General features: G+C 42.8%; 1 protein-coding gene across 2 annotated transcripts in view; it reads right to left on the bottom strand.

The window, feature by feature from the left end:
- The window catches only part of LOC114634839 (microtubule-associated serine/threonine-protein kinase 4-like), a 311,910-nt gene that overhangs the window by 83,630 nt on the left and 207,951 nt on the right, over positions 1 to 20,329 (bottom strand). The window contains exon 4 of one of the 2 annotated variants that reach the window (XM_028783444.1): positions 16,482 to 16,538. The exons of the other annotated variant lie outside the window; for it this stretch is intronic. Coding sequence (XP_028639277.1) covers positions 16,518 to 16,538 — 21 coding nt within the window. The 3' untranslated portion in view covers positions 16,482 to 16,517. Of the gene's footprint in view, positions 1 to 16,481; positions 16,539 to 20,329 lie in introns of those variants that run through there. 2 annotated transcript variants of the gene reach the window in all.

The following is a 20,329-nucleotide window of genomic DNA, read 5'->3' as shown; positions in this document are numbered from 1 at the left end:
AGAGAGAGAGAGAGAGAGAGAGAGAGAGAGAGAGAGAGAGAGAGAGAATGAATGGTAAGGAGTGGAGGCCAGCATCATGGTCTGTCACTGTAGAACAACGCCCGTTTACCCATCTTCCCATCTTAACCCCTTAACCCACAGGTCTGGCATCAGAATGTGGAGAACTGTTTATAGTGGAAACAGACCAGGAAGGCAGATTAAGACCCTCCAACACTCTATCTAATGTTCCCCATGTCCTTCCAGCAGAGCACTTGCTGGCAGAAGCAATGCAGGAGTATGATGTTCAATGCCTACTGTGTGTCTATCATATGCATGTGCACCTGATATTCCTTCTAAACACTGCATACCATGGACACACACACACACACACACACACACACTGCTCCCTGTGCTACTTGATTCACAGAGGCTGTTCAATTGGTTGGATTTGAGATGTGCATGTGCACACACATGTGCACGTGTGTGTGTGTGTACGTGTGTGTGTGAACATGCTAAGCACTGAATCCAGGGCTTGGTAAAGGCAAAGAAGGAGTTGTACCATAGAGCCATCCTCTAAAGCCTAAATTAATAGTTTCAATAAAGGCACACTTAGGATCTGATCGCCAGTATCTTTTACTTCGTAAATTAGAAGCAGAAACACAGAAGAGTGCTGCAAGGCTCTGCAGCAGGACCAAAGGAAAGTCTTTTCTTTACCTGCCGTTCCTTTAGGGAGCTGAAATAGCACAAAAAGTCCAAGGAGGAGGCTTCAGCCTATGAAGTGCTTACGGTGCATGTCTGTGAACTTGAGTTCAGATCCCCAGATGTATAGTTTACTTCTGGCATCCTGGGAGCTTGCTGGCCAGCTAACCCCAGGTTCAGTGAGACTGTCTCAGAAATTAAGGCAGACAGTGATCAAGAGAGACACAGATGTCAACTTCCGGCCTCTGTAAATACATGCAGAAATGAGTGCTCTGTCTCCCCGCCCCACCCCTCCCCCCCCCCCTCCCCTGCCCTCTCCTCCCTCTCTCCCTCCCTCCCCCCTCTCTCTTACAAACACACACATACAGAGAAAGAGAGCAACAGGACAGACTGACAGAAGCAGATAGAGACAGGGGTTGGGGAGGGAGAGAAGACACAGAGCACATGGGTAACTGAGCAAATGAAATCTGACCCCTAAGTTCTTCCGCACTCCTTGGTGCCCTTGGGAAGGCGTTCTAACTAATTGCTTCCTTTGATTTCTCTTAGCTTCCTAAAGGGAAGAGAAAACACATTCACCTGTGTTTACTTCCAACGTTTTAGTTCCTATGTTTTTTCCAAAACTACAGAGTGAAAGAATAGAATTTCCCCCCAGATATCCACCAATTGTGTTTGTTTTTTTTCTTCAATATTGTAGGTAGTTGAGAAAATGCATACATTCTAAACAGAAATGGCTTTTCAACTTTATAACACATCTTGAGATAAAAAGTTGCCCCCACAAGGTGCTAAAAGTTCAATTCTGAGAAAGAGACCCTAGAACATGCTTTTAGGGATTGCACTTCCATTAAGGAAAAAGAAAAACTGTCTTTAAATGTCAAAAATAAATAAACAAACAAATAAATAAAATCTCTAGGAAATGCTTTTTTTATGTCTGTTCCAGCTGACAGCATCCTTCTGTTTCAGAGCTTAGAGTCAGACACTTCCAGCCCTTTATCCAGAGATATATCAGCTTAGCCCTTACCATGCCCCTGCATAGTACCAACTCTGTACCGAAAATACACTTCTTCACCATGATAGAAAGGGGAGAACAGGAAGATAGGTCCTGGAGGGAGGACCAAGAAGCAGCCAAGCATGGTCAATAAATTCCACAGCAGACAGCCAACACAGAAAAGCTGCCCTCCATAACAAACTTTATATCCCAAGGTCTCAGGATCCCTCTCCTACCCTTTCCCTCCCCCCCCCCGCCCTTAGGTCAGACTTGGCTCCTGTCTTGCAAACATTTCTTTATTCTCTTAGTAACTTAGGCTGTTCGTCTTCTGACAGCTAAAGATTCACAGTGTTTCAGAGCAAAGATCTGACCAGATCAAACCAAATCACGGTGTAAGGGCATGATAACCAACTCTTTAGCAAACTCTGGTAGGATCCACTAAGACTATATGTTCGAGTTCGGCATTTCACAAACCATCTCTTAAGATTTTTGCTGTTTGTAACAGGGTCGAACGGAGGAGCCCAGGACTGGCCTCCAGCCTGCTGTGTGATGATGATGGCCTTGAACTCCCGATCGATCTTCCTGCTTCTACCACCCAAGTGTTAGGATTACAGGCACGGGCCACCATTCCTACTTAGGTCTCAAGGTTATGTTAGGGATGGGGTTTCTTCTGTTCGGTCCTATTCAAGAAACAGAAAGGCTTTTATAAAAAAGCTTGGTCTAGTGGCAGTCTCTGCAACCCTAACTACACAAAGATGCTGAGAGATGACAATTTTAGTCTGGCAGCTTACCAAGACCCTGTCTCAGGTATAAATAAATAAGTAAAGGGTTGGGGCATTAGCTCGGAGATGGAGACTTATCTAACCAGTAGGAAGTCTTAGGTTCAACCCCAATATGAATGTTTCCAAGTCTCTTACAAAAAACAGAATCTCAATGCTCAGTAACACTTCCTCCAGCAACTGCATCCCTGGCCCAGGGTACTCAGTGATCTGCTCAGGACCCACTGGCTCTGCTGTAAGAATACCTAGACATGGTGTTCTAATATGAAAGACCACACATTGTCCAACTGGCTGTATCAATACTTTAAAGAAACATTTAATTTTTAACATGTTGATAGTGTGTGTGTGTCTGTGTGTCTGTGTGTCTTGTGTGTCTGTGTGTTCATGCATGTCCTGTTAAAGGACAACTTGCATTCAGTTTTCTCCCTTTGTCATGTGAGTTCCAGAGATGGAACTCAGGGCCTCACGCCTGGCAGCAGGCACTTTATCCACTGTGCCACCTTATGCCATGCCCAGTACCCTTCTGCCAGTCTTTTACAATACAGGTTGCTGCTGTATGCTTCCTGCTCTGTGCGAGGCCATGGGCAGTGGATAAAACTCGAGTTTACTGCTAGCTTCACTTGTAAATCAGGGTAGCCATGAACTCCTCTGACCAACACATTGAGATGCTTTGATAAATTATAGCCTAGACACAAACTGCAGTATTGATTCCTAAAGCCACCGGGTCCTCTGTCAATTGCTGCCACATTGGTAGCTATCTTCTTAATATCTTTTCTCTTTTCTGAGAAAAGTGTCCAAAAACCTGGCAGGTACCATTACTTAAAAGAATCTGTACTGCCATCGTCATTTGGGAGTATCAAGTCCTTAAATACCCACCCCCAGACACACACACTCGCTTGCCCCAGATTTAGCCACTTAACAGATGGCTAAATCATGATGTTCACCAGATTACACTTTTCTGACATGACCAGCCACTAAAATGCTTAAGATAACAGATGTTAACCTATCTGGATGTATTATATTTTCTATCAAGACATCAGGAATACTCTGTGGCTTTCACAAACTATGAAACGCATCCAAGTTATCTGAATAAATGTGAAGGGAGGGGGCACATAGAAGACAAAGAACCTATTTTTCCAAGTTTCCAGGATCATTTCTGAAAAGTTTTATGTTTTAGTTGAGCCTGTCTCTTAGGCCTTTATTTCTCTGGTTGAAATCATATCCATGGATCAAGAATATGGCTCATTTAAAATTTTTCCACTCCCAATGGTGCTATTGAGAAATGAAAGTCAAGAGTACTGATGCAGGGTGACACAAAATCTTCACTAATTCTTAAATGAACAAGCTGCATGTGGCCTGTGAGCCGTTTATCCTGTGCCACAGCCAGGATGGGATTCCTCCGCAGCACAGCCAAGGGCAGCAGAGCGTTACTGACATCTCTCTCTCTCTCTCAAGCTCAGGGACCAACCATGCAGAAGCCCAGGTGGTGGCTCAGAAAGGCCAACACAAGCCCCAATGCCTGGCAGATTCTCTGGGCCTCTGGCCAGGGTCTGTGCAGATTTGGCTTTCCTCGAGTCCAGAAAGCTACCATCTGGAAAGGCCCCAGTGATGTTTTTCCTGTAAATAGTGACACACAGAGGAGCTGAGGGAACAGGCAGGCCCTTGGCTCTTCTAGACAAGAGAAAGTAGTGTTGCCATAACCTAAGCTTGCAGAGCAGGGTCCAAGGCCATCAGCAGAAAGCCCCTCCTCCTAGTTACAACTACCTCCCTTTTCCTCAAGCCCAGTCACACATTGATATGAAGACCCTTGCATATGCCTGGTTTCCTACCACAATCACCACAGAACTCGGCACGTGGAGAGGAGAAGCAGAGAAGATGGAATTCAGGGGAGAACCTCCCCCTCCAGTACAACACCAGCAACCCACAAAGAGAATGCAGGCAGCCCTTAGGCGCCATGTCTGTTGACATCTCATGATTGGTTAGCACTCAGATTCATGTCTTTGTCTGTTAACTGGCCATTTACTTATTCACCAAACCCATTTCCTGTTATTTTTGGGTAGGACACATTTCTCAGCTTTCTGTGCCCATGGGTGTAGTTAGACAATAAAATCTGGTCATTATGTGCCAGTCCTCAAGATTTGACCCGCTAAGACTTCTAATGGCGGCTACACTTTTAATATTCCCCATTTTTCTTCTGGATACAGATCCCCCTCCACACACACAAAAGACCACCGTGACACACATGGTGACAGGAAGTCAATGGCTCCTCTGTCTGCCTGAGTTCCTGAATGGTTGTGTGGATCAGAACATGGCCAACCAAAGCAGCCAGGAGGCAAGAAAGGAATAAATTGTCGCAGACCAGAGAGAACCCTGAGTGGATCTAGTCTCCATCAGTACCACAGGGAGCATGCCAAGGCATCCTGACTACACACTGGGAGAAGACTTACCTCACCAAGGACCACACTCACACACCAACTAAAAAGAATTATCTTCCACACAGTCTCACATACGCTACCCGAAGGCTTCAATGCTATCTATGGTTTTAGAGTTTAAACCCAGGGGGTGGGGGGCTCGCTGGACAGTGTGACGGCCTCAATTGCTGCAATTCAAAAGGACACTGCAGAATTACATGTGTTACTCTGAGCAAGCTTCAGATTAAGATAGAAACGAAATAGCTAACACTGTATTAAAACGTTAGGACTAGGGTTAGCAGGATGGTTTAGAGGATAAAAGCACACACTGTTCTTGGAGAGGACCAAAGTTTGGTTCCCAGCATTCACATCAGATTTCCTATAATCTAGCTCCAGGAGATCTAACACCACTGGCCTCCTCCATAGATATATACTGACACACATAGTGAATGGATGGATGAATGGATGGATAGATGGATGGATGGATGGATGGATGGACGGGTAGATGGATGAACAAATGAACTGTGTGTGTGCTTGTGTGTGTGTGTGTGTGTGTTTCTGGACCAAATAACAAGAAGCTAACAGCAACAATATGTCCCAGGTGAAGGATAAAAAGGAATACATAAATTACTATTTATTTTCTACCATTTTGTATTCAACAGCAAGGAAGCAATCACAGCAACAAAGTGATGTCACTTCCTTCTCTCCTCCCAGAGAGACTGACTTTCAAACAAGGACCCTAGCAGGTTGCAGATCAATGGAGCTGTAACAGATCAATCAGAACTATAAGCTCTGAGTCTGTATGGCATCAGGGTCACCCCTAACGACTTATACCAGCTACAAACACAATCACACTTCCACTGAAAAATAATGGATCCCACACAGTCTTACATCACACAGGTGCCACAAGGCTTAAAGCTGTAGCTTGCGAAACCAGACCCTTGGGAATTGTTCACCAATTTCTGGAATGCTATTTCCATATAAACAAAGATTCCCCCATTGTTTATGAAAAAGGTGACCAGTGGCAAGGGCATTTCTGATGTCTGCGGCCTGGGGAAGTGTCTTAAAGCCTGCCCTGAGCAAGCTCTCTCTGAGATAATCACATGTCTCTCCTCCAAGTCCAGAGGTCACCAGTCAGTCTATACATGACATTTCGTGGGTGACACTTCAGTTTTGTGACACTTCAGTTTCAAACTATGAAAAAGGCATCAAGGAAAAAAAAAGAGTGGGGTGAAGGGGACGCAGAGATGCTGGCACAGAAGCAGTTTAATAATTCTGTAGTGAGGGGGGAAAGCCTCTGGATTTGGAAAGAATTCAGGGTCTCATTAAAGTATTCTTCAGCACAGACATCCATCTCTCTTCAACCTGCTCAGCTCCCAACAATGCACAAAAGTGCCTCTTAGAAAAATGAAATCATTGAATTTGCAGGAAAGTGGATGAGCCTGGAAAACATTATTGAGTGAGGTACTCCAGGGCCAGAAAGACAAACACTGTATGCTCCCTCTTACCTGTAGTTCCTAGGTCCGAACCCTCAGATGTGAGTTTATAACACAGAGTAATCATAGAAGTAAGAAAAGCACAGAGAGACCATAGGTGTGTTAGGGGAAACTTAGAGAGAGGAATAGCAGGATGCAGGTGACAGGAAGTGGGAAACGGAATAGCAGGAAGGAAGCTTCAACTCGAGAAGAGGAAGGGTGGGCAATGCAGAAGGAGAGGGAGGAGGGAAGAGGGAGGAGGAAGGGAAAAGGGAGGACAGACAAATAACACTAAGGTCATTTGGTAAAGCCTCAAAGAATTATACTGTTTTATATTGTCCTAATATTATATATATTATGTATACATGTATGTGCGCGAGCACATGCGTGTGCGCGCTCTCGCGTATGCACACACACACACACACACACACACACACACACACACACACACAGAGTCTGAAAAGAAGTCAAGGCACTTGGGCTGACAATGTTTTTCCACAAGAGCCACAGACTAATAAAACCTCTAGTACCAGACAGGGGAAACCTCCTTTCAAATGGTTGGGGCAGAATAATCTAAGAGATTCCCCCAAACAATATAGATTATAGATGTAGCCTTTGGTTGCCTCTCAGAGGTTATGAGTGAGGCCCTATTGTTGAAGACATCACACACTTAGGCCACACAGCTTAGGTGGCTCAAGATGGATCTGACCTGAAAGCCTCTTTACTGTGGTCTAAACATGGGTCCAAAACACACAATGCAAACTGCCAAAGGAAGGAAGCAATTAAACAGTCCTACTCAGCTGTAACACCTATGAACCATGACAATTACTATTATGGCAAGAGATGCATAAAGATTCAATAAGTAGTACCCACATTAGTGGGTAAGTGGCAACCAGCAACTGTCTACTTGGACTTAAGGCCCATTCAACAGAAAGGAAACCATGCCTGGTACTAGAGACTTAGCCAGCTTCCCAGGGCTGGTAAGGTCACGGAATCAACTACGACCACATTGCTAGACCAGAATCATTCCTTTCTATAGGTAAACTTTAACCTTACACCCACAGATAATGTACTACCCGTCAACAGAGAATCTTCTCTTATAGTAGACGGAGACCATCACAGAAAATCACAACTAGACACACTGGATCAGTGGATTGTAGGGACCTCAGCCCAAATATAACTACAACCCAGCTCCTCCATCTACAGCTTAGGAGCACTGTAGAAGGAGGAGGGGATGAGGAAGATGGCGGGAGCCAAAATACCAGGCAGTCTGCTGAAGTCTCTCTTAGAGAGAGTTGCTTAAGGGCTTGGAGAGATGGCTCAGTAGTTAAGAGCGCTGGCTGTTCTTCCAGAGGTCCTGAGTTCAATTCCCATTAACCACATGGTGGCTCATTGACTATCTATCTATAATGGGATCTGATGTCCTCTTCTGGCATCTTGGTGTTTATGCAGACAGACAACTCACACCTACATACTCCTTCTTGAAAAAAAGAAACAGCTGCATAAACAAGCAACACTGGAACAATATCAATGGACATGTTAATGTAGACATGGGGAAGTTTCATGAGATTCCACCCCTAAACAAAGAATAATAGACAACTACCAACTCCTGGAAGAAGCTTCTACCAGGTATGAGCCCCTTAATTGGTTGTTCAGTGCAGAGTAGTCAGCCTTGATATCATATATACACAAACATCAAAAATGGATTCAGAAGGTTACACACACACACACACACACATACACACACACACACACACACACACGTGCATACAAATATAACAAAAAAGAGACTATCAACTTGAGAGTGGAGGGTATGGGAAGGCTCAAAGGAGGGTAACTGGGAGGGTCAAGATGAAAGTAAGGAGAAAAAAATTTAATTCAATTTCAATTTAAAAAAATATATATATATATATATGTATATATATATATATATACACACACACACACACATATACATACACACACATACACACATACATACATACATACATGCACATATAAAATAAAACAACAACAAAAAGAAGTGCTTCTTAGAATTCAGAGTATAGCCCATTTCTTTTGCTTGGGTTTCAATTCCACAGCAGAGGAGAAAAGGCTGACCCAGATTATGGTCATGAATCTAGAATAGTGGTGCCCACAGAGCCACTCGGTGTTTGAGTCAAGAGGACACCATTCTGTCAGCACACACATGCTAAAGCACAGGAAGTGTTTGATTACACTAGGAGACACATGTTAATGGGGCAGTATGAGACATCCAGTGAAGAGCAGGGAGCGGAGCTGTGGGTGAGAGTACCCAGCACCTTCCCAGGTGTAGCCTGGATCTCACAGCAAGGCTTCAAGGAGTGTGATGTTTCATGGAGAAGCAGCCTGCTAAACAAATAAAAGGGCTAAAGATATAGCCCAGTGTTGAAGCTTTCGGGACAAGCTCACAGCCCTGGGATCGATATTCTGTACCTAATGAATTGATAAGTAAATGAGAGAAAGGAAGGAAGGAATAAAAAATGCAACATTTTGGTCAAATGACACCACATAATAAACTACTTAAAAAGAGCCGAACCTTCTTATACATTTGATTTGCTTAATTTTATTTTGAGACAGGTTCTTAGGTATCCCAGGCTGGTTTCAGATTCCATACATTGTAAAGATGATCTTAAACCTCTGATTCTCCTGCCTCCAGCTTCTCGGTACTATGACTTCAGACAAGCACCCCACATCTTTCTGAACGAAAAATATATTTTATTATTTGATTCATGGCTACAAATATTTGATATCATTTTATGCTTTTATTAGCGAGTATTAATTAGACTTAATAATGAATTTCATCATGGCATTTTCATACATCCATACATGGCATTTTCATAACATATTTTGACCACACTCGTGCATCTGCGCGTGTACACACATACACATATCACTCTCGTCCACACTCACTCCCATGCGTGCACACACACACACACACACACACACGAATGCATAACCTCCCACATACAGTCACTCCCCCCGCCCACATGCATAGCCTTCCACACATGCACACTCACTCCCACGCACACACACATGCATACATAGCCTCCCATCAACTTTAAGTTGAAATGCTCAAGGGACAGACAGCTGCATACTCCACAGCGACCAAGTAGCCCACACTGGATGTGGCTCAGGAAGAGACCAGGCCACTGTACATCACTCCAGCAGGCAGCACTGCACACAAGGGCTAGTGAGCAGTCCTTTGGAAATTACTAGCTCAAACCCTCAGGCTGTTAGGCTTTAAAGCAATGCTTTTCACAATAAAGTTCCTCTGGACTGAAGACACTAACTGAAAGAGGGATTCCCAGTTCTGGCTTGGCAAATTAAAGACAGCGATAGGGACACCAGAAAAAGGATGGATTTCCCCTTGGTGATTTTCTCCCCGCTTAAAATGCACCCGGAAACAAAAGAAAGTGCAAAGGAGATGTGTGTGGTAGACACCCAGAGCAACGACAGTCAACTCTGTTTTTTCCTGTGTTGCCTCTAGGCAGAGTGAGGTAGATGCTGCCATCTAGAGATGTCTAGGGATATAGCTTTGATAGCAGTGTGGCTGACAAGGGAAAGGTGGACGGATGGGGGTGGAAGTGGAGGACCTCAGCCTGAGGATGGCATTCTTTTGAGATGACTCTTCTCCGCTTAAAGTCCACAGCTCCCAGGAGTGCACAGATGTAAATTTCCCAGGAAGAGCAAACGGGGGAATGAAGAATTAGAGAGGCAAGAAATCAAACAGATGAGATTTGTTTGTTGTAACAAGGAAAAGAAGAGGGTGGGTAGCCATGATGAGACATATCACCAGGGACCAAAGGATTAGTACCTCTGGAAACCACTGGACTTCCAGAGTTATGAACTACAGACAAGGAAAATGAGGTTAGAGAGAAAGCCACAGGGAAGAATTAAAATCAGATAGGCAAGAAAACAAGCCAATATAAAACCCAGCCAAAGAGCGGCATCCCGGGGAAAACAAGAGACGTGAGTAATGAAAAAGTATGTATTGCTATCACAGGGTACCAAAGCTCACAGAAAGATAAAGGAATTCCTCTCTATAGAGAGTAACTGTATATCTATACTGTTTCTAGCCTTGCGATTAAATAAAACTCTCAAAATCTTCTATTAGAATTTATCATATCGTAACAGGAAATAGCTAAACTATAAATTTTTAAAAATGCAAAATGATATAGTTATTTAACCCTAGATTTCCCGAATGACAAACTTGATCTAACATCCTGAGATGGGAAACTAGAGCGAGTTCTACCTGATCAAAGATTTGCTCTGATACCAGGGCTCCCAATCTGCCGCTCTTAATGAGAAGCTTTCTATGTTGACGGGGATCAGGCTGTGGTCATCATCCCAATGCCAGTTTGTGCCACCTGTCAGCCGCATGGGACAGGCGATGAGCTTCCCACCATAAACACAAGCAACTTCAGCTGCATCCACTTAATTTCATATCAGATGCAGATTGGTTTAAAATGCCAGATAAGTGGGGACCATTCAGTGACAGCCAAGCCCCTCCCTGTTCTCATGGGATGAGAAATCCAAGGGCTGTCAACATGATGGATGAGGGGAATTACTCCTGGTGGCTGTCAGTGCCCAACCCCCTCTGAGCCAGCCTTCTCATCAGCACCACATCCCAGAGATATTCTGAACAAGTCAGGATAGAGGTGGTTTGGGAAAACAGCTCACCAGGCCCGACAGAGTGGAGCATGCCTACACTTTGCATGTGTTGGTTGGTTCATATGATACTGTATGCAAGTGAAGTTTCCATAGAGAGTTTCCATCAGTAAAGAGAGTGTGACGCTTGGTAGCATTGACACGTTTGTAACTACAAATTGCAAGGCAGCTTAATCTCTCCCTTCAGCAGAGCACAGAGAAGCCAGTCCCTACTCACACACCACTGCAATGGACAAAAGAAACCCAGATGACAGACTGGCCTCACAGATCCAACTCTGATTCTTGGAAATAACCTCAATCTTTGGAGACAAGCTCCTTTATTACCCAGTCTCTCAGCCTGGTGTGAGCAGGAATCAGTGGGCACCACCCAGGGAGTAACAAGTCACAAATTCCATGAGGACCAGTTACACAAGCACCATGGCGCAGCACAATGTACAGCTTAGGAGGTAAACAGAAGATGCAGGTCCCCTCCCACTGATGCAGAGGCCATGGACCTTGGCTGCAGGAAAGTAGCTGCTGTTCAGTATTTCACATGGGGTGTGTTTTCCTCACGGACTTTCAAAGATGATGATGATGATGTTATTTAAAGGGATAGGAAAAGGTTTAAAGTGAGGGAAGGTCTTTACAATATAACTGGAAATAAACTCAACTCTAAAACTTCTGAGGCTCCTCTACCAACCATACTAGATGATACACATGGCAGAAACCAACAGAAATTGGGTAATGTGGTATAAATACAGGAAGACATCTAAATCAAGGGGATGACAGCTAAGACACACACCTTTTATATAATTGTGGATTTAGTATACACTAAAAGTGGTTTTACAGATCACAGAGGAAAATCGCTGTTGAATAATTATGCTGGAGTAACTGGCTGACCACTTGGAGGAAGAATAAAAAGTGGAAATGCTCTTTATTCCTTTAAAGCTACATAAGTCCTAAATACTAAAAACAAACCAGATAGATAAGATAAATTCTAAGAATCAAGAAAGAATTAAAAAAAAATCCATTTTAAGTCTCACCTCAAGCCAAAGGCCATTGGAACTGAACAGAAAAACCTAAGAAAACAAGCAAAAACGTTACAGAAAAGATAATAGGTAACATTAAGAATAGAAAAAGAACCCAGCCACTTGGTAGTGCATGTTGTTAATCCCAGCACTATGGAGGCAGTGACAGACAGGTCTCTGTGAGTTCAAGGCCAGCCTGTCTACTCATCAAGTTACAGGGTAGCCAGGGCTTAATACTCCGACTCAAACCAAACAAAAGAAAAAAGACTGGAAAAGGCCTCCACAAATAAGATACTACCCAGAATACAGATTTGAAAATAATGTAAACTATTAAGTACCCTACAGAATCACAAAATATTAAATTTAATCAAGAAAAGAAGTTAAAACCCAGTCTTATTATTTGAAATGTGGATTCGTCAAAGTTCCCTGACAAATAAAATACTAAATTTGACAACTCTGAACAACATTCGGAGGACAAGAAAAAGGTGAGTCTATTCGTAACATAAGCTTTACCAAACATAAAAATAAGGGAACTTACTCCGTGGAAGATAAAATTATTGCTCATAAGTACCCATGCCCCCTCTGTCCTCACCCTACTGATATCTGACTGTAAGACCTGCTTTGGTCATTAGGTAAAATAACATCATATCCACTTCAGGTCTGACAGCCATGTAAGCATTGTCTACCTCATGCATATGATGAGTGTGCACGAATCAGAACTGTCCTTCAACCAGGATCATAGTGAGATGCATACATTGACACGACTAACCTGCAATATGGACACCAGGCAGCCCAGACCACAGGTACAGAGCTCAAAGCCCACCCAGCTGCAGCCATTGTGCCCAGACATAGCCACAGATTCTGAGGCTTGCCTCCAAGAAACTGACTTGTTATCCAACATTATGGCCAAGAGAGCTAAATGACATACATCCCCAATTTACTTCACTGAGTTTGCCTTAATATAAAAGCCAAAAAAGTACAAGGTGTTATCATTTGCAAACACAGATGGAAAAATCCTAATCAAAAATGCTTAATTTGTCACTATAACAGAATTTTTCTCAAGAATTTGAAATTAATGCCTTTTAGCATTTTTCAAAAAAAAAGGAAGCATTTGATAGCTTCAAATAATTGTATTTTTGTACTGGGCATTAAACCCAAGGCCCTGAGCATACTAAACAGTGTTCTACAACTGAGACACATCCTTAGTCTAGAATTTGGTGTATTTTTAAAAAAAATCAAAGTAAACAGGAAGAGTGGATTCTCTACGTTGTAACGAGCCCTTCCACAGACCACGGCTTTTACCATTGTTGGTCTGAAATGATGAAGGGAGTTTGTTTATAATAAAGACAAGGATATGCTCTATCACTGTCCCTGTTCAACTGAATCAAGCAGGCCATAATTAGAAAAAAGGAAAGAATGTATAGAGACTGCGGAATTATAAGAGTAATGCTGTTACTTTTTGTGGGTTATCATTGCCTACAACTCCCAATCAAACCTACAGATAAGACTAAAAGTTAGGACAGTTAATTAACTTTAGAACCAGCATCTAGAAGCTGATTATGTTACCCTCATGCTTGAGAAACAGGTAAACATATTTATTTGTAAGGGATATTATTTAAAGTCCGCAAGGGCAAGCCTAACAAAGAGTATACAGATTCTAGGGGAAAAAAGTAACGTATTGAAAACCACTAAAGAAGTCTTTAGTTAATAGGGCAATATACCATGTTCTAGAATAGTAAAACTCAACATCATAAAAATGTCAATTTCCCCAAGCTGATCTACGGATTTAATGTAATTTTAATCAAAATCTCAATCAGTGTGCAGAATTTCACGAGTAAATTTATACAGAAAATAAAAGTGCCACAAGGACCCACACTCCAAGGAGCCACTGTGACCTAGGGGAACTCTCTTGAACAGTCATTAACTTGTCACAAGATCCTGGTAATTAAAAAAACTGTAACACAGGGACAGACAGAGGAACCAGCCACAGGACAGACTACCCAAAAAGCCATGTGTACTGAGTGCTACATAAGGAATGCCAGTCCTTGGCAGCATGTTTTGATATGATTTATTCTGTCATGGATGATGATGCTGTCAAGATGATCCGTATCTAAACCAGAAGTCCATGAGGGTAAGTGGGAACTCTCCAACTTTACATAGCCGAGGAATGTCATTGCCAGCATCTAGTCCAAAGCTCCCCAACCTCAAACAGTCTTTTCCAACAGTTGCTTTGTTTTAAAGAAGAGGTATTAGATAAAGCAAGATAAACCCTGTACATTAAGGAAGATGACAGTTCCTGAAAAGAATTTTAGCAGAAAACTAGGCAGAATGTGGTGAATGCAAGAGAGCTAGGAAGCGGTGACGTCACAGGCAACGGTCAGAAGAGTTGAAAAGGATGCTATAATGAACCTTATGGTGATAAATTGCCACGTGTGGTTTCAGTGAACTAAAGATCTGGCTCTGGAAGTGGGATTGTTCCACTTGCTACAGACCCAGGTATGTTTATGCCAATGTGTCCTCTAAGGCTCATTTTCTGAGGATGAGCTGCCCCCAAACCCTGTGACAGGGAGGAAAGAGAAGAGCAGAACATTCAACAGTGAAAACACTGTGACTCTGGGAACCGCTTGAAGGTGAACCAGTTCCAACAGGGGTTACAGCGGTGGAAAGCTCATGGCGAGAAAGCTCAACTGGGAACAACAGCAGACTGCCTCCCCTTCCCGAGCTGCTTGCTGTTGGATGCTGTAAGGGCCTGACATAATGATATTTTACTATTATCACTTCCTATTTGTTCTTTTACTTTGGCTTGCTACATACTTAATATATTGACTCATTCTAAATGGAAAGAAGGGCTCTCATAAGCATCCCCTGAACTGTACAGAATCAAGGTAAGAAGACAGGGCCAGAGAAAAACACACCCCACCCAGACCAGGAGTCCATGTAATTGAGGAAGGGAAACTGTGAGTCACAGAGTTGGGCCATGACAGGTAATGTGCTTGGCTGATTTATGTGGGTCGCAGCTGGAGATAAAAGAAAACAACCCCTTCCCTTTGGACATACACTCAAATTGCAAGGTGGCCACTCACACCGCTATCTTTCCTCAGGGAGGGGGAAACTCAGAACTCCAAAACACCACAGAGACCCAAACCCTGCATCTGTACAGCTGTTAACCCTAAATCTTCAGAACCATATTAACACTTCATGCATACAGGAAAGGGGAGGATTTAAAGCCAGCCACACAAATGCTGTATTTTAAAATCACCAGAGCAGAAGGTAAATCAGGTACACCTTGTCCCATAAAGTTTGTTCCCAAAGAGCTGTAACTCTATGGCTGGGCTCTCAAATACTTAGTTTAGTTATGCGAAATTCCTATTAACATGTTTTATGTTCTGAGCTCATTTAATGGCTTGATTTTTTTTCCTAGTAGCTTGTTTATGCCTGGCGTCCATGGATCCTGAGAGAAACACGCTTTAAATAAAAAATGAAATGCAAGAAAAATGGTGTTTTAAAGAATGGAAATCAAATTAAAATCTAAATTGCAAATCGTGTAATGTGTAAGAAAGCAAAGTTAGAATACCAAGAAATGCTGAAAGAGAATATAGTTTAGAGGGCCATAAACCAGACAATAATATTAATTGCAATAAGAAGTTTTATTTAAATGGAAAGGCCCAAGCTGGAGCTTTTCATAAGCGATGGTCTTGACTTCCACGCCAAACATGTCAATATTTTTTTACTTCCTTTCACGTAGCTAACCAATTAGAGTATGTTTCCAAAGAACCAGTTTTATTTGCTGGGAATTATTTGTTATCTTAGCTATAACCCTGCAGCTTTTCAAGCGACGAATGGATGTCTCACATCTGGAGAAGAAAAAAGGAGAAAGTGATGGCATGATGCTTGAATACACAAGATTACAGGGGTGTTCCATTCTAATTAACATAATTAGCTTTGAAGCAGCTCTCACAATAACCGTTGACACTCGTGGCGGTTTAGTGGCAGTTAATGACACGTGTAACAAAAATGTTTTTCTTTCCACTCAAATATGAAATTAAATACACCTCTTAAAAAGAATAGATGGGTTCAGTCTCACATGATTCAAACCTCTTTTCAATAATTACATTAGACCTGAAGAGGTTACCAACTTGGGTTATCAGGATCAGCAGGTACAGGCTTAAACTCGAAACCATCCCACTGGCCCAAGTTTCTGATTTTTAATCTCCTTATTTATTGCTACTGATTTTACACATTTTTGTACGCTGGTATTCATGATGAAACTTGGCTAACATGTACCAAAGACGAAGGTGAATATATTTTCTTCCAGGTATATAAATACCTTCAAGCCATGTAGACTTCATCTCCCTCTTCAGCCACCCCAAGGCCACTCACCTTTCTCCAGGATCTGCAAACAAAATGGTTGCCACATGGCAAACTCCTGCCGTTCTAAAAGCCTCCAGCCGGTATCTTCTCTGACAGGTTGCAAGTGGAGAGGCTCAGATATGTCAAAACATTTTGAATACTATCTGTAAGCCCATGAAAATCATTGGTTTGTATTTCTCATTTATTGACTGTGTACAAACATGTCTACTTGCTTGTGTGCCACGACACATCTGTGGAGGTCTGAGGACAACTGGCAGCACTTTTCTCCTACTATGCCTGCTTTAGCGATCAAACTTACGGCATCAGGCTTGGCAACACGGGACTTTATGTGCTGGGCCATCTTATAGGCCCATGAAAATCATTTAAAAATATATTCATATCTCAGGAATTCAGACTCGAAAACGTTTCAGCGATGGGACTGGCCAGCAGAAATATTACAGGCCTAAGAAAGATTCTCTAAATATGCTATATCTGAACAAGTAACAGCAAAGTCTGGCAAGGAAAAAAAAAGATGGAAATATTAGCAATTTTTGTTTTGTTTTGTTTTTCAAGACAGAGTTTCTCTGTATAAGCCTGGCTGTCCTGGAACTCACTCTATAGACCAAGCTGGCCTCTAACTCACAGAGATCCGCCTGCCTCTGCCTCCCAAGTGCTGGGATTAAAGGCATGTACCACCACTGCCCGGCACCAATATTTTTGATAAAAGAGATGTTACTGTTTCAAAGATCCAAATACACAGGCACCATGCAAATGCTATGCAGGATGTTAGTTCAAAAGATAGCAAGACAAAAGTCATAATCTTCTACTTAAACAAACAAGAGGGGGCACAGGGGTCTTGGGTTAACACATTTCTGTCATCCATTAAAAATAATGAAAAGGAAGGAGTTGGAAAACAGAAAATTGATAATAGAACAAGGTGTGGGGCATTTTCTAGCTCCAGCAGGCAGCAGAACTCAGCAGGTTTGGCCATGTGGCTCTGGCTTTACAATCAAGAACAGAAGGGACTGCTGGTTAGCTGGAACTAAGAAATTAGTGGTGATTAAGAAGAGACCAGCATCACCGAGGTGAAATCTTCTGGGAAGTGTTTTCTAAGAGCACAAAGAAACTGTGTTTCAAAGATAGCCAAGGTTGTACCTTGGGCTGCAGCTGGACTTGGTAATGTGTCAGAGTCACCTAGATATTACTGGTTTTGAAGGCATGAAGAGGTCATGGAGAGCAGCTGAGGCTCAGCACTGTGAGAGGCCAGGGAAGGCCATTGGTGAAGGTGCAGCCTCAGTTGCAAATGAACCAGACTGAAGGGGTCATGCAAAGAAGTTGATGCTTAGCACCATGAAGGGAGCCTATGAAAGGTTACTGGGGAAGCCTAGTTGCAGTGGAAGGCCCCAGTGTATTGGAGATGCCAGTACCAAGGGATGATCACTAAGAACAGCAGCCGCAGTGGAGTGGATCAACCAGAGCCTCGAGTGCTACAGAAGGCAGAGCTGGATAAGTGACCCAAGCCCTTTGGAGGAGCCCAGATCAGGTATGGATACCAAACACTGGAATAAGAAGCTGTGAAGCTGAAGCTGCCTTGGAGACCCCAAGATGTTCGAGATGCCAGAGCCAGGGGCTATCTGCTGAGAAAAGCTGCTAACAGGGAGTGGAACCAGCCCAGGAGATGGGATGTAGAGGTTGGAGTTTGTCCAGCAGGTTTTTGGTCTTGCTTTGGTCCAGTATTTCCTCACTAGGACATTTGGGAATGGTAATGCATATTCTGTGATGTTGGAGGTATGCGATCTGCTTTTTTAATTTTGATTTTATACGGGATTAGTTAAGTGATTGGATGAATCCCAGAAGATTGAACTTTTAACATTGTTGAGACTGTTATAGACTATGGGGACTTCCGGAGTTGGACTAAATGTATTTTGCATTATGTTATGGCTAGGTATGGCTCCCATAGACTCATGAGCTTGAACAAGACTACGCAGTGGGATCTGGTGGTTTGAATACGGTTTGCCCATGGGAAATAACATTATTAGGAGGTATGGCCTTGTTAGAGGAAGTGTGTCACTGTGGGGGTGAGCTTTGAGGCCCCTAAGCTCAGGTTCCACCCAGTGTCTTCTCCTGTTTGCCTTTGGAACAAGATGCTCTCGGCTGTTCCAGCACCATGCCTGCCTGAACACCACCATGCTTCCTGCTGTGATGATAATGGACTGAGCTTCAGAACCTGTGAGCCAGCCCCAATTAAATATTGTCCTTTGTAAGAAAAAAAATAATGAAAAGAATGAATTTTAGTTCCTTTTCTTTTTTTTTTTTTACCTTTCCTACTAGTCACCTTTTTTTTTTTAATGATACCATTCCTTGAGGTTTTAGTTAATGTTGAAAATGTCACATTCTCTCTTCCCCAGGACTCCTGATCTCAAGCAAGCTTTAAGCCTTGCAAATTATCCTGCAGAAATGAGGAAGACACAGAGCTCTCTGAAACAGATGTTAGAGGGGCAGATTCTTCCAGGACCTGCATTGTAAAGATATTTAACAGCAAACTTTAAGTATGCTTATAATAAAATAAAAAAACAAAATTCCTGGATTTAGTAAATTAGTAATAACTCTTTGTCCAAGATGATAGTAACTGTCAACAGTGATTATGTTTTATAAATTTTTTCTTTATTTTTTTTTATTTTCTGTATATGGGAGGTTTTACCTACATGTAGATCTGTGCACCATGTGTAGGCAGTATATGTGGAAGCCAGAAGAAGATATTGGATCTCCTGAGACTGAAGTTACTGACAGCTGGAGCCACCCTATGGGTATTGGGAATTGCACTTAGGTCCTCTGAAAGAGCACCAATGTCATTAACCAAAGAACCATCTGTCCAGCCCTAGGACTGTGCTTTTGTGTGTTCCAAGTGGATTTGTTTTACATGTATGACTTCACTTGATATACACATAATAGGTGCTATTAACATTCCCCTTGTTGACAGGCATGGAGGAGTTAACTGTTTGGTCAAGGACTTACATCTGGCAGGTGGTACACTAAGATTCCAACGCAGGGAGCCAGGCCCTGGAACCCACGCTCCTTCCTCTGTGTGTGTGTGTGTGTGTGTGTGTTGGTATTACTTTCTATGGATCTGCACCTTATATTTATGAAACAGGACCTATCTCTGAACCTGGAACTTTCCCTCTTAGCTAGAGTAGCTGTACAGTTAACTCCTGGAAACAACCTGCCTCTGCTGTCCATCTCCTGGGGAGATGGACATAGTGACATATACCGCTATGCTCAGCATTTAATAATTAAATTCTAAATCTGGTGCTTCAAAAACATTAAAATTTAGATAAGGCAAATCACTGTCTCTCTGGGCAAGGAAAGAGGGGTTACCTATGGTCTGGCCCAGCCATGATAGTCTCCAGTTACAGGGTTTGTTTTTGATAGCTAGGTCTTTATGTTTGTTACTGTTCTCATGACGTGACAAAAGCCACTGAAGTGAGGAGACGTAGGGGTTTTATTGTTTTGTTTTCATTTGTTTGATCACAGGTCAAGGAATACAGTTTATCGTGAAAGGACGGTACAGCAGCAAGTAGCTACATCCCTGCCTGTAGGAGCCTGTGCCATGGCTTATCCCTTACATCCTGGCAGATCAGGAAACTGAGCAAACTCAGGGGGAAATGGAACCAGGTTATAATCCTCAATGCCTGTCCAGTAACACACTTCTACCAGCTAAGCTCCACCTCCTAGGTTCCTCAATTCCCAAAACTGAAGGCCATGAGGTCAAACACAAGAGACTATGGGGTACATTTCACATTCAAACCATAGAGGTCCTTAAATGCCAATTAAAGTGTAGAATGGCCAGGATAACAGTTCCATTTCCACCAGTTCTTGTTCTTGCAAAAAAGAATGACTTGAGGGATATTTCTCTCTCTCTCTCTCTCTCTCTCTCTCTCTCTCTCTCTCTCTCTCT

The sequence above is a fragment of the Grammomys surdaster genome, unplaced genomic scaffold (genome assembly GCF_004785775.1).
Source record: "Grammomys surdaster isolate TR1022 unplaced genomic scaffold, NIH_TR_1.0 99, whole genome shotgun sequence".
In the NCBI taxonomy this organism is placed as follows: Eukaryota; Metazoa; Chordata; class Mammalia; order Rodentia; family Muridae; genus Grammomys; species Grammomys surdaster.
Note: the sequence above shows the minus strand (reverse complement) of the source record. Positions and strands in the feature narration are given on the sequence as shown.